This window comes from Amblyomma maculatum, chromosome 1 (assembly GCF_055883805.1).
Source record: "Amblyomma maculatum isolate TAMU_Amacu chromosome 1, ASM5588380v1, whole genome shotgun sequence".
Classification (NCBI taxonomy): domain Eukaryota; kingdom Metazoa; phylum Arthropoda; class Arachnida; order Ixodida; family Ixodidae; genus Amblyomma; species Amblyomma maculatum.
Window position 1 is genome coordinate 109,475,476 of NC_139344.1, and position 15,295 is coordinate 109,490,770.

At 45.2% G+C, this 15,295-nt stretch overlaps 1 protein-coding gene across 1 annotated transcript in view; it reads right to left on the reverse strand.

Moving 5' to 3' along the window:
• Positions 1–498: 498 nt before the first annotated feature.
• The window catches only part of LOC146203479 (tachykinin-like peptides receptor 99D), a 72,166-nt gene continuing 57,369 nt past the window's right edge, over positions 499–15,295 (reverse strand). The window contains exons 3-4 of the mRNA XM_084585688.1: positions 5,905–5,995; positions 499–674 (exon numbers count right to left, since the gene is read on the reverse strand). Coding sequence (XP_084441814.1) covers positions 555–674; positions 5,905–5,995 — 211 coding nt within the window. The 3' untranslated portion in view covers positions 499–554. The remainder of the gene's footprint in view (positions 675–5,904; positions 5,996–15,295) is intronic.

Sequence of the window (15,295 nt, forward strand, 5' to 3'; positions counted from 1 at the left end):
TTGCCCGAACTAAGAATGAAAAAAAACCAAAAAAAAAAAAAAAAAAACGATTCAATGCTACGAAAAGGTCAGGTGAAAGAATCCAGAGCTGGCGTTGGAAATATTCTTATTTATTACTTGCATAGTGATGATGCGAAGCCAGTTTTGCGGAGAAAAGGTCGAAGGTAGATTATAATTACTGGTGTGCATAAGCACGTTTGTGGACAACGCCATGATTTGGCGCATCAGGCCTTCAAAAGTTAGTCGGATCTGCACCCCTCATCGCAGCTAAGAGTGCTTTAACCCTGTTCTTTAACCATATTCTTGTCATTTCTGCAGCTGATGTTTATACGTGAAAGAGCATTGATCGAGGTGCTTAAACAGTAAAAAAAAAAAAAAAAAGAGGGAAAAACAAAACAGAGCGTAGTTACAAAGAAAACATCATTTTTCGAGTTATGTGTATGTGAGAGAGACAGAAAGAGAGGGACAGATAATCCAGTGAGAGATACCGTAGGTGACACATCCTTTTATTTCTGTTCATGCAACATGGTGGAATGGCGACGCTCGAAGTGTGTCTAATACTTTATTCGGAATGACACCTGGCTGATGATCGACGAGGCCATGTACGCGCTGTCTTCGAACTTCCTCTTGAGGCAGCACGACATTCTCGCCTTGAACTCCGCGCTGAATTTCTCCTGCAAGTTAGCAAAAGAAGCAGCCGATAAACGGCGGCGTTAGGCCCACGGAAACAGTAGCCACAGCCAGGAAGTGGCCTCGTAGCCTCCAAGCGCACAAAAGGGAACGAGGCGAAATGCTTTCCAGTTTTCCTATCTTCCCCGACCTTATAGTGCATCTTTAGAGTCCCCGCACGCGTGTCCACCCGCGCGTGGGCCATCGCTGCCACCACCGCGACTGGCATCAGGAGCGCAGGCCGACAACGGTCGTTCACAACATCCGGACATGGTCCCAATTCATACTTCTCGACGGTGCTAGCGAGCATCGCGCCAGAGAGCGCGGAAGTAGATCACTTTCTCAGCTTCCGCAATCGGGGTCACGCGTGCGCCTGCCACAGGCGGCCTGGCTGGGCGCCTCATCTCGTCGCCGGTGCTGATGACATGCTCCGTTAAGTGTCGCGTTCCTGTCCTCCTCCTGGGTAGCGCGCGCGCACGCACACATTTCTCTGCCCACGCCGCGCCGCGATCGTCGCGTCGCGGGGTCGGCGGCGGGGCGGCAGGAGAATTTGCCACCGCCGACAAGGAGACCATATGGCTCGCTGCGGCGGAGAACACCACCGGCCCGAGAGACGCCCCTCCCCTTGGTGCGCTGAGCTCCGGATACCATAGGGCTCCTGCGTTGTGGGAGCGCGTAATCGTGAGCTGGTCGCTAGACGCGGCCAACATTCAGAAGCGCGCGTGAGTCACGCTTTACTTCACTTTGCGAAACCGGACAGAGTACACATGCACGTTAAGCCGACCTTTCGGAGAGTGCGCGTTCGTTACACCCCTATCCCCCCTTCTCCCTCTGTCTCCTCTCCTTCCCCCTGTTTGCCTTTTTTCTCTTCATTTCTCTGTTTTCATGTGTTTTTATTTTGCTCGGTTTAGAGCGCCCCGCAAATGGACGACTGCCTTCTCTCGCCTATTTTTATTCGGGGTCAGAAGAACACTGGGTGGCGGTGGCTAACTAAAGTGAAACGAATCCCATGACTTGAGGTTATCACGCAGCTTACTACGCTAAATGCAGCTCTGCACACGCCTTGCACACGTTCCAGAACGGAGGGAAAACGTGCACTCGAACCGCTCGTGCGCGCCTCGCTGTGGTCAGGTGATCTCTACCTTCACGAGCGTTTGTTCCCACGCACGCATTCAAAAGCGCATGTCCTTCAATGCAAGCCTGTCCTTGATATTAATGAGCGCAATTGTGAGTGTAACGCCTCTTATACAAGCAGTTTCTCAAGAACGTGGTCTGCATTAATGGAGCTCCTGAGCCCCCATGGCAGCGAAGTGCCGGACAATAAATTTCTCATAGCCGTCCAACATATTCGTTCCTTATTATCCTAACACGATATTTAGTTATTCTGCTCAGCATCTAGGGCTGCCAAATTTTGGCAACAGATTGGCGGTGTTTTATGATGAGCAGTATTCCAACCAATTACGTTGTTCCTACAGGCATGGTACGATGGCTCACGTTCAAAGATGTCGCCGATTCTGGACAAATGATCCAGAAACTTGGGAGCGGGTTAGGTGCCTTTGTAACGGGCAGTGTAATCAACTCGGCTAGCGCACGCTGGAGCGTGTCGTCGTCTTCAGCACGACCGCCACGACGCGTAGAGGCGCGCTGAAAGTTGTATATTTATGCAATCTTTTCAGCTCCGATGACTATGTATGAGCGAAAACCTTGATCGCTTTTATTCGTGAAGTATTTCGCCGGGAATCCTGTCAGCGGTCTCACAATGCCCTTTATTCATAGATTCGAATCACTTTCTCGGTAAACACTAATTTTTCGGAGAGCAAAAGGGTCTTATGCTAAACGCAGGTTGAGGCTCAGATGAGGAAAAGGGGATAAAAGCAGAGCGAGCTCAAAACCTTTGGAGCTCCGCCGCGGTGGCTTAAGTGTTAGACCACTCCTCTTCTGAATCCAAGGGCACGGGATCAAATCCTGGCCGCAGCGGTTGCTTTTCTATGGAGGCGAAAGGCTAGGCGCCCATGTGCTGCGCGCTGTCAGTGCCCCAGGTTATCAAAATTTCGGGAGCCCTCCACTACGGGGACGCTCATAGACGGAGTTGGAGTCACTTTGGGACTTTAAACCCTCCAAAGCATGCCAAACCAAACCAAAGCTAGGCTTTCACCACAGCAGACCAGACACACGCTCGTAAGCTACTTTGATCCGGTTCGGCACAGGTTGGACTCACGGCCTCAACGGCGGTCTCGCAGTTCGAGCCGAGCATTGCTTATTCTTTTCAAGGAGAGAGCTGTGAAAAGTGCCTCTCCTCCCTTCCCCTTCAGCGTTTCATGCCTGTTTCTGTGCGTCGCACGCAGGCCACTTCCGTTATTCTTTTTGCTCTCTTGCCGCATTTCTTAAAGAACAATCGCGTTATGCACGATAGGTAACAAACGCACTCTGTGCAGCCCCCCCCCCCCCCCCTCACCCTTTCCTTTGCACCATAACCCTCGCCTGAAAACCGCTATGCGGGCAGCCAGGCTGGGCGGTAGGCGTTGCGTGCTCCGGCCTCCGCGCGGCCGGCGCCTAGAGCCTCGTGCGGGCCAAACTGCGGCGGGCCTTTCTTCAGACGTAAGGCTATTGCGCGGATTTGGGTCAGCGTGTCTTTTCATCTCGCAAGGGGTAGATTTGCCTTTGTTCTTTCCTCACCACGCAATGCATGAGGTCTGCGGAGGAGAAGAAAAAGAAGGTTCGAACATTTTCAGTAGGTCCGAGAGGCTGGCTGGCTTCTATTCTTTTGCCTATGCGGCTTATTTGTTTTCATGGCCCTTTTTCTGCTCGCTCGGAATCGCGCACTTTCAGTGCGAAGGGCACCGTTGTGGGGACGCCGCGAGCCCGGCCGGTTTGAGTGATGGAGAGCGCCAGCCGGAGTGCTCGATGCGGCGTTTATGCCCTCCTTGGCGCGCTTTGCATTTCTATTGGAGGGCGCACGTGTGCGCCCGGGCTTTCTGCACCGGCGAGCAGCCCGTAGCCGCGCTTGACTACCCGGTGTATATTTTTCGTCGTAAATGCGACGAGAATTCACTCTGCGCGCGAATAACTCCGAGCGCCAATTCCGTTCTTTATTGACAGGAGCACGCGAATGCGCCACGGGCCGGCGTTACGGCTGCTCAGTGGCTGTTAAATTTGGAAGAGGCTGCCTCGAATAAGCGCTGTAGCCGCGTAGTAGTAAAATGACCGACATATTTGTTTCCTTTGCTTCTTCTTGTTCAGCTCTCTCGTCTGTCATTTCTTATAGCGAATGCCAGTCTTCCGGAGAAGGAGCGTTTGTGAAGTGTTTGCGTGTGTGTTGAGGGAGATAAAATCGCATTACTGAGCTGCGGGCACAAATGAGGTCTGTGGCAGCTCAAGCGTGCACAATGTTGCTCGGTTTCAGAAGGACGGAGTACGATTGTTCGAGATAAGGTTCAGCAGAATGCCTGAGCTCTTCAGCGCGGGATAGCACCCTATGCTTCTGCATACTGCTGCTTTATAACAAGGGGTTCGACTTATTGTTTTTATTTTATTAGTGTGAAAGCATTAATCCATAGGCTGCTACTCCGAGAGTTACCTGCATGACAATATCTGCATAAAACAGCATCATGAAAACGGTGCGCACCAAGAACAACGAGGGCGCGGGTGTGAGGTGGACGATCCCGCAAAGGAACGTGCGATGCAGTTCGCTCTCACACGAGATTTAATTGGTGTAAATGTGTGTCTGCCTTCATTAAACTACGCAAAGCTAGGTGAGAGAAGAGCCCAACCTCTGCAAAACCGCTTTAAATTAAGCGTACGTTTCTTTTTTCTCTTTCGTGTTTATTTCACCACACAAACTGCGTTTCTTATTCTTTTTTTCAGTAAATATTACTTTCGCTCTATGAATTACTGCCTTTGTTCTAATTTAATGTAACGATCATTCGTGATAAAAATTCGCATATAACCAGCCTTGGCGCTTTTGCCGGCGTGAAGATTCACCCGTTTTAACGTACAAACAGCAGTACATCATTGTGGATTAAATTGTTACCGTAATAACAAGATTAAATAAATGGCACAACCGACGAAAACTAAAATGAGGATGCGAGCTTTTTTCTAAGGGCTAGGAGCTCAGATAGTATCGTTGGGTTGCTGCGCTTGGTTGAAAGATATAGCTGGGCACCACGTTGTCTACGTGCTGATGACAGTGTTGAAAGTGCTGCTAAATCGTCGCAGTAGCTAGGGCGTACTTCTCCGTAACGCTCACCCACGGTTTCGTGTCAGTCGCCTCCTGCAGTTGGTGAATCTAATTGATTGACCAGCCGCCTTAAGGGGGTGATGATAGCAAGTAAGCAGCACTTAGATAGCAGCTGGCAAATAGTAGATGCTTACTGGTGCTCAAAGGCGTGCAACCTGGCGGATCGACCTCTCAAATCGGACAACTACGCCGCTATCCAAAAATACAATGTTCAAATAATGTCCATGGCTTCTTCATTAGGTAAATATTCAACTAGAAGTGCAACTCGCAATCAACAGCTAATTAGCCTTGCATGCCAAGGATACTGACCATTCGTTTAAACTGATTTTTAAAACGGTTTTCGGCGCACTTCATTATTTCGTTTTCCAAAAAAAAAAAAAAAATCCACAAGTTCAACTCCTTGGTATAACGTAGTGACCGCTGCAAGTCCTTCTAATGTCACTTGTTTCCACTCAACCGCTGCTCACAAACCCCGCATTCAATGTTGTAGATAAGATGCCCAAAAAACTAAATTACTTCGTGGTGATTTCACATTCGAACGAAAAGAGAAAAAAAAAAAAAAAAAAAAACGTAGCGTTTCATTCGTCACTCTGATTAATAAAAGAGGGAACGTCTTTCGCTGTAGAGAAACTTCGTGTGCTACGGGGCGGTGTGCAAGCCTGGTATAAGAGAACTGTCACTACATAACGCCTAAGCATGACGTTAATACTCTTAATTTTGGTCTTAATAGGAATTCGTCGCATGGAACACTAGTTTTCATGGCAAGTGTTCAGCAAAAAGTACAGCCTAATAAACCACGGCCGTATTGAAAAGCAAACAAGCATTCGTAGGGAAGACAAAAGGTGTTCACTTAATTAACTGCACTGAATGTTTCACCACAGAACTTCACATTATTTTTCATTCAAGCATGGAAAAATGCAGGCAGTGAGGCCAAGGAACCAGTGCTCTTATTTGCCCGAAGTGACGCTGGGAGAATCTCTTGTCTGAGATGCACTTACGCTGTAAATGGCGTAGATGAAGGGATTGTAACAGGAGTTGCTCATGGCCAGCCAGTGAATGCAGAACCAGATGACGTTGATGTAGCGATACCTGCAAAATTGTTAGCAGCATTGACTTAGTGCAATGACGGCATGCAAAGCACTTAACAAGTGAAAAAAAAAAAAAAAAAAAAGATTCAGTTTGGTAGAGGTCTCGATAGATCCCTCGAATGTTTTCGCAGGGCAGTAGAAGGGAGAGCACAAAGCAGCGGATGCGTTCTAGCCGTCCCAAACAGCATTGTATATGAGAAAATAAAATTACAAGGACGCCATTCCTAAGTTTCAAGAGCGCTGGTTTCAAGCAGTGTTGGTGGTAACGCGTTAAAAGTAATGACGTTACCGCACCGGCAATGCGTTACTCTTTTCGGTAACCTAGTAACGTACTCGTTACCATTGCGGAACTGTAATAGGCAACGTACTTCCGTTAACATTTTTTGGTAGCGTGAGCTGTTTCACGTTACTAGTTACTTTTTATTCGAATTGTCCACCTCCCCTCCACCCTTCTTCAGGAAAACAAGGCGAAGAGCTCTTAAAGAGACGTTGCAAATAAACAAAATGCGCAGGTGCTCTCGACGACCCTTGTTTTGGCTTGTATGCATGCTAGAAAATACCTGCCCTTGACGACTCACTCAATTAACGAAACAAAAATGATATAAAACCCATAAAGCACGACCCCGTGCACGAACACGCATTCACGCACTTGCCTTCACCTAACTCTCCTTTCTAAACCACTCACACACACAACTCTCAGAATTACTGTTAATTTATTGAGAATTTGGCAATGTGTTCTTGGTGAAGTTAAAATTGATTATGAGGTGAGAGTTTGAAGCCATCATATGTAACTCTGCAGCCAACTTCAAGCCACTATAACCGTGTAAATTTCTGCACATCTGTGCAAACTATTCTGATTAAATCAGGATTTTGGGTAAAATCGTGTTTGGGCTAGAATGCTTATATGAAATATGAGCTTTATAAAACTGTTATCGTGAGTTCTTGCAGCGAAGACGCATGATTGAAATTTATGGCCATGGCGTAATGGCAAGGTAACCTGCATTACTTTTTTTTTTTCGGTAACGGTAACGGGTTACCTTTTTTGAATGTAGTGTAGGGCGGTAACGCGTTCCCCCTTTTTTTAGCAGAACGAGTAACGCATTTAGTTACTTTTTCTCGCTAACGCCTAAACACTGATTTCTAGTGGCCGCTTTATCTACAGTATGCAATGTCCCATTTGAACGCCATCGCACAACGCGCGAGGTTCAAATCGCTCCAAAGATTTGCAGATACTTTTCGCCCAAGCCCAGATACCTTTCTCAGTTGGGGAAATAACGAAACAGCCTATCATTATTTTCAGATACGGGACTGTAAGCAAACAGTGCACTCGCACACTTGAGAAGTTATGCACAGTGTCAAAGTTCGTCACTGCTGCTAAAGGAAAGCAGCCACAATTAGGAATACACAGCCGTATGAATAAGCTTAAATTTAATCTGCCGTTTACCCCCACAATCCAGTGTTGCAGGCAGCCTAGCGAGGGCAGAGAATGCGATCGAATCATGAAGGCGGATGAAATCGGGAGCGTTAATCAACCTCTCTAGCTCTGAACAGCACGACAGAAGCAGCAGCTGTATGCACAGACATGTGCAATTAGAAGCTCCGTTGCGATGAACAAGGGCATGCCGAAATATCTCATTTCTAGATTTGAGAGATTGCTCTTTCCCCTTCGCAAGTTTTGCTACAAATACTCGGGGCACGGTGCATGCAAATGCGAGGACCTCTTTCCGCGGAGCACTAGGCGTATGCAGATACGTTGCTTGTCTCCTTTCACGACCGCTTCGTTGTTGTTGTTCCGGCTGAAGGAAGGAATAAAAAAGAAAAAGTATGGGCTTCCTAACTGGCTACAGCTGAGCTGCCCCCGTGGGGACAGAGAATAGTTGAAAGAGATGTAAGAAGAAAGATTGAAACAGAAGACATGTGCCACAACAGCGGTTATCTGCTGCCGAAACGGCGAGTGCGATGACGGTGGGAAAAGAAGATATTCATGAGGGAAGGATCCTCCGCCGCACTCCGCAAAGGCTCCCTTACGTTCCCAGCCCGTAGGACCAGAAGGAGCCATCGCAGAAATGAGGTCTTTTCATTATTGCCGAAATGCCTTCAGGGCCGAATGCTTGCCGCTCAAAATGTTCGCTACAGCCTTCAAAAAGAATTTAGCGCTTTGAACAAAGTGAATTACTTTTTTAATTACTCTAGTATAGTGCAAAAATATATCCCGGAGTGGCTGCAATGAAGTTGCTTGGTATTTGGGAAACACGTAATTGAAAGTTTAAATTGCAAGCCCATGAGGCGCTGATATCTTAAAGATTAGCTTGTCTAGGACTCTGCAGCGTCCTGCAATGTCTAACTCGCAACGTCCTGCCATGTCACCATCTGCCGTGTTCAGTGATCAATTGACATCTCTTTGGGTACACAATAAAACCTCGACAACACGAAAGTTTGTGTAACTGCTGTATAACGTACAAAGTGGCAAAAGGGGTGTAGTAACCCTTCCCTGTTGATAATAAAACGGTTATTTTACTTCTTTTCGTAGCGCTCGTCTATTTATAGACGGAACACAAAGCTGGGTGGTTCCTCAGGCATATTTGTTGCAATCCCTCTGCCTCTTCTGCTCGAGCGTCCATCTCGCTCAGCTATGTGTCATTCGTTCATTACGCTACACATTTCTTCAAGGTTTGCCCTTGTGCGAGTTCTGCATGTCAGGTTGCTTTTTTTTTTTTTTAAGGGGGGGGGGGGGGGGGGGGGTATGATTCCGCAAGATTGTAATAATAAACATGCTGAAATTTAAAGCGGGACAATAAGGCCCCCTTAAAACATGTGTACAACAAGCGTGGTAGTTGGTTCTGTTTGGCTACAGACTTCTAAGACCGAAAATTCGGATTTGAAATTGCTGATGGTATATTGCGAACATTTGTTTCTATGCACGTCCCTAGGGGCGGCAAGTCCGAGAAACACCGAGGACCAACAGGTGCGAAGACAGCGTGTTGGCTTGCAGTGGTGTTTACGCGTATTTCGCCCAATGCGCTGCTTTCAAGAACATTTTTTTTCCTTAATGACCCGCGTACTGCGCGGACGTCGGGTTCTCAGTACCCCCTAAATGCATTCAGCAACATTTATTTTTTCTCAATAGGCCATGACAGGCCTTTGAATAAGTGAGTACCCTGACTCCATACGGACTGCATGCGGATGCTTCCTGAAATACAACCCGAGAAACAAAAACACAAGACAGGAACCTCGGTCTAACGCGCCATGGTTGGTATATATATTTCAGCATAAGCGCTTTTAAGAGAAATGTCTAAAAAAAAATGTGCTTGGAAAAGCTTGATAAGTTGCTCACCTATATGGCGCACATAAAGCCTGAACACACGCGCACAAATGAAAATACCAACCAAAAGCTGCGCACTGACGAAAAAAATATTGTTTGTTTTTCTGATTCCACTAATATATGACTGGAATTTCGTAGCTTCAAAGCATGTGCAGTTTAATCCGACTATTTACCTTTCGCCATACACGCTGCGTTCTGCCCTGTCTTTAAGGGCCCCCGTGGGTGACATAACACGCTTTGAACTCTGCGCCAACGACTTTACTGATGCGCATGCGGGTCTCTAAGCGCACTTGCCGTAGTTTCGCCTCGACAATCGCAACATGCTATGACACTGTGTTACGCGTAACTCTTGTTTAATTTAGTTTCTACTCAGCATATGACTTCCTTAAAACAGCACATTGGAACCCGTACCGAAAGTGCCAACAGCTATTATTCCTTGAAAGCGCTTTTCATAAAAAATAAAGTATGAACCGAGGAGTTTCTGCTTTCAGTAAATAAACAAACAAACTAAAATTATGAGGATATTTAAGCTTCCAAGTCAAAGGATTAACAGAAATCTGTTGGTCGGGATGGAACATGACGAGAGAAAAATTGCACCGACAAAAGATTTGGTCGGTGAGTTGGCTTTTCGCCACGCATACGATGCGATAGCGTCTTTAGCACCACATTTTTATTCCGCGAATTTTCGGCGTTGAGCGATAGGCACAGAGTGAAGGTATTTAGTTGGTTTGTTTTTCGGAGAAAGGATGGTGCATGCTCTTTCTCATTTCTCAATGGACGCCTACATCATGGTAAACGGCGTATAGTAAGAGGTCATTTATTCAAATCCCTGTCACAAACTAAAACCTTCAACTCAACCTAGGAATGGATGCTAAATGTGAAACGACATGATGTGGCACCAGCCTCAACGCTGCACAAAAGACGATTAGGCGAGTTTTGATACGAAATGGTGCGAATATTTTTTCCGACACATTTTTTCTCAATTCTGGTTCACGGCGACGGCGATGACGACGGCGGCGCCTTTTCGACTGTCGAGAGTAACGCCGACGCTATTCCATAATAATACAAAAAAACTAACAAATAAACAAAATTATTGTTATAAAATTGGCAGTCAATCTCGTCGTAAAGAGTGGGTGTAAGCGTGAGATGCATTTCAGGAAAAAGCGTACCGCGTTCCCAGTCTGGAGGAGCCAGCCATCATGCGCTTTTCTTAACTGCTCAGCGTACTCGGCTTCCTTCGCCCCCGTTTGCCAAGAGTTCCAAAACGGTGTATACAAAACTCTACGAGTTTACCCTGGACGCTGGCGCCACCTCCTTTCCTTCGGCACGCGTTCTTCTCTTTTATCGCGGCGCGGTTGCGATTTTCACTTAGAAGTGAGACAGCAACATGTTGTGGCTTTCTTTCCCTCATGATCAATTTTGCGCCATACATTACGAATAAATTGAAGATAATTAACAGAAGCATAAAAAACATATGTAATGAGATCTGGTTGCTATTAGCCATAGAGAGGTGTGGAGAGGTATAGAAGGCGCCGATAAGGTCTCCTCATGGCTGTTCGCCGTTAGGGTGGCGGCGCAGGTGGCGGCTCCGCCTCCTGTGCTTCTCCGCGGTTGCTTATCGGTCTACTCGTCTGAGACCAGCGGCACGGATGACACCGTAGGTGCGCAATCGTAACCTAAAATTGTTTCGCTTACGGCGTCTTATTATAATTATTTGATTGGCCCATGCGCTTACATGCGTACGAACCTGCGCCAGCTTATGACGACGCTGTTTTGTTGCGACACTGCCGCACAGTTTAGACATACTGTTCTTTGCGAATGTGCTACTCCGGCGGCAGCACAGTTTGTAGCCTCCAGGGCTTAGCTGAATGTTTCCCAAAAGTTTGCTTAGGTTTGCCACCGTGTTCTCTAATCTACGGTGTTAAGTTCAGCCGTGGCGCACCGGCAATGGGACCAAAAAGCATTTCATGCTTATTAAATATTATCTGCAGGTAATAACTGTGCACAATGTACCAAAGAAACGCCAAGATGGAGACCCCTTATCACAAGCGAAGCAATTCCATGAACATGCACAAGCAGACAGTTAAACGTCTAAAAATAATCGCAAAATGGGTTATAGGAGACTGCAACGGACACTAGTATCAAACCTGTAGCAGTTTAAGGAAGAGTTTTTATAGTATTAATAAATTGGAAGATATTGTTTAAGCTATATGCCAAAAGAAAGGAGGAAATTTTTAATTCTTGAGTCTGTTCAAAGCGGTTATGTTAGAAGAAAAGTGCTCCCGCAACAATCTTTGCTAGCAGAATGAAGAAGCAGGTTACTTTAAGCTGGTGATCACTTAAGGTTTCTATTTGTTATTATGCTTGCGGGAAATATGCTCAACTTGTTCAACGCGTGGTAAACAAGTTGACAACCGATAACTCATAAACCTTACCGATAGAAGATTGTTAACAAAATTAACTTTATATCGCCTGAAGAGGAAGAAATTAATAAATATCTGTGAAGGTTGTTCAATAAGCAGTCTAGTATAAATCTTGTCAAGCCTGTGAAAACAGTGGCTGTCACCTTTTCGGACCATTTAACTGGAAATGATCTTGCATAATACATTAGTTCAATTATTTTCATCATTTCTTGGCATATACTTGTACGATTTAGGCAGCCTCTTGTAGTAAAGGCAAAAATATTGCTTTATAATGCGTAAATAATTTCTGATTTTGTATTTTGTGCTATAAGTTTAGGATGCAGCAGGCACAAATCTTCGCATATTGCATTTCTAAAAAAAAAAAAAAAGAAAAATGCAGTGCGATGAATCGAAAAGGCGCCATTCACTTCTCCTACTAGAGGTAGTTTCATAAAGGTTGACATTCTTTATATATTAGCGTTATATGCTTACAGACTTCCAATATGTTATGTCATTTAAAGTACCCCGATGATCCCGTTATTTTACCTGCCCAACTTAATTAAAACACCAACCGTTATGACAGAAGACAAAGAGCAATTTGATGCGCCTCAACTCCAAGGCTGTATTATATGAGATAATCATTTTGCTATAGCGTTCCCATTTTTTTAAGCAAATAAAGATAAGGACAATTTTGATGTAACCTGTGCATCAAGACCCGTAATTCGGAACTATTGCCGTGAAAATGGTTGCCCTTGAGAACCTGAGATATCATTTTCTCTTCGCAGTTCGCGACTTTATTTTTATTGTGTGCTTGCAATGAATAATTGTGACCTTTTTATTTTTTTTTATTCAAATACTCAAAAGGCCCTTAACAGGCATTACATAGGGGAGGGGGTTAGAGAGGGGGGTTACATGGTTACATACAAGAAAATATGGTCCTCACTTAAACATGCAATACAATACCAATTCAAAGCACACATAAATGGACACAAAAACTGACACTGCGGTTAATAGCAACAGAATAAATGCGAAATTGATCTTATGCAGAATGCGGTCTATCTAAGACTTGATGTTCCAAAAGTTCTTCAGTTTCTGCATAATAATCTTGTGACATGCTGTACAATCAAATTTCCTTCTTTTGTACACCAATGTAAAACTGGGTAACCTCCGTCTTGCTCCTGTGCTCTCACTTATCACAGAGAGCCAGGATGGTTAGTTAAGCGATTGCCACAGCTGTTAAGGGGCGTAGACAAGGGGGGTAGCCCTGAAATATTTGACCGATTTCCTCCATCCCCCTTTATTTCAGCCTTTTTTTCCTGCCAGTTAATTTACTTTAGACCGGCGGCGTATATCATCCTCGGAAACATATTTCGGACTATGCCACTGCAGCCGTTCGTGTCAGCTCTTCCTTTGTAAGGAAAGAAACAAATTTCAATTTTATCTTTCGAAAACAAAGGCGGGATGATGCTATAAAGTAATAAAGCCTAAAAACGATGTTGTTTTTGCATTATTGGTTTTAAGAAAAGGAAAGGTGCACTATACGTGGCGGTATCACTTCTCGGTAGACACCACAACTGCGCAATGAGGAAAAAGAGGAACATGCATCGAAGCAGAGGAGACGGCAGTAGCAAAGTCCCACTCTGCGGAGGCAAAGGCTCCAGCGTTCTGTGCAATGCGTTCTCTTGCTGCACCAAAAAGAAGCGAATACGAATGCACTATTTAGCTTTAAAAAGCGGCTTAAGACCCCACTGGAGCGACCACCATCTATGAGATACCCTGGTATGCGCTTCTATGTAGTGCATTTCATGCCCACATATACTTCCGATGACAGCATCCATATGCAATTTTCTCCTTTTGTGTGGCTGTACTTCATTTACTATTCCTATCGTATCCGAAAAGAACATCTCTTGAGCTCCCCATTTATTCGAGGGAAGGGGGTATAAGAGGTAGTCTAGTGGGCGGCAGCTTGTCGGCACACATTTTAGGCCATAAGAAGACGAGTGCAAGTAGCCACCATGTCTCGAATTCTTTGCATTCATTGATGTACCTGTTGACGTCAGCTGCCAAATATTCGTAACCGACACTCGTAGCGTCATGGCATGCAAAAGTTAATGTGTAGCTCTGGAGTGAGGTATGGGCAGCACTCACAATGTTTACTGTACTCGTAGGTCTGTCGAGCGAGTGCTTGTCGAAAAGCTAGATAGAGAGATTCAGCGAGAAAGCAGAAAACATTCCAGGTAACTGCAAACACGCGACGTAATGTCTGCATCCGTGAATATTCGTGTGTATACAGACCACACTGGCGCCTGATTCGTCTAGGTGCTATCTTTGGGTTACAACTTATCAGGAAACAGTGTATGGCTGAAATGTACCACATGAAATGAGCGACGTGTTTCCGCCATGCCTGCTGTTCTTCTACATTTCCTTTTCTTTTTCCTGAGCACATAACTACCATTTTCTATGCCAGCGGAGTGTATGCATGCTCTTCACGTGTTTTTTTTTTTTGTGTGTGTGTGTGTGTGTTCTTTTTATGCTGCTCGTAACGCGTTAGTTTTTTTGGACACGTAAGGGAACAAACATGGACTTGCAGAATTTGCCTCCCCTACAGTGGTTGTGGAAGTTATATTTCCGTTTGTCGCGAGAGCATGTGTATTTGGTTTGAGCCCATATGCCGTGAGCGAAGAGTGAGAAAGAAAATTGGGGTAGCAACCAAAAGTCTTTCTGGGGCGACTGTATCTATCACAGTGAGAACTGCATGAGAGATAAAATTTGGCCGATAAAGCTTTGTAAAATATTCCAAGCAAAAGGCAATTCTTAGTAAAATAATTTTAGCTAAACGTGCATAGTGAGAAGACAGAAGAGGTAGGGAAGCGAGTCGTCAATGCGCGATTTGAAATACAGCCCGTATGTATATGATCGTCCACTGCCGCTCTTTTTAGAATACATAGACGAAAGTATTCACAAACATTACTTACCGAGGAGGGCCAACCTTCTTTGATATTTTACTGCAACACAAGCGCTTCTCACATTCGACTACAAAGAGAATGAAAGAGATAGTATTGCTTTCACGACTGCAAAATGAGCCCTAACTATACTGGAGAAATTGTATCCTTGAGGGCAAAGAATAGCAGTTGTATCCTTCGATGTGACAAAAACTGTATTTACAAAATGTTGAAAGCTACTCAACACATATATATTTAGCCAGCGGAACAAAACGAAAGTTGCTTTCCTGTTTATCGTGTGCTATAATGTGGTACAGGGTGGAAGAAAAACAGGAATACGCTCGACGACAGAGCAGTTCCGACTGCTGCCAGTTCTTTTTAAGTGAAATAAATGCGTAGACCGGTAATTTTGGAGAAATTGCCACTTTTTTTCTAAAATTTAGCGGCGCACACTTATAAAAATGTACAAAATAGTACTATTTTAATGTAGTTCAACCAATACCTGCAAAAGAAAGAGCCTGTTAGTGCGACAAACAGATTACCTTATATGTGCCCGTCACACCATCCCCCTCAAAAAACGCGCTCTCACTCGACTATTTTTCTTTTCTTCGGTCGTTTATTTTGCCTGTCTGCAT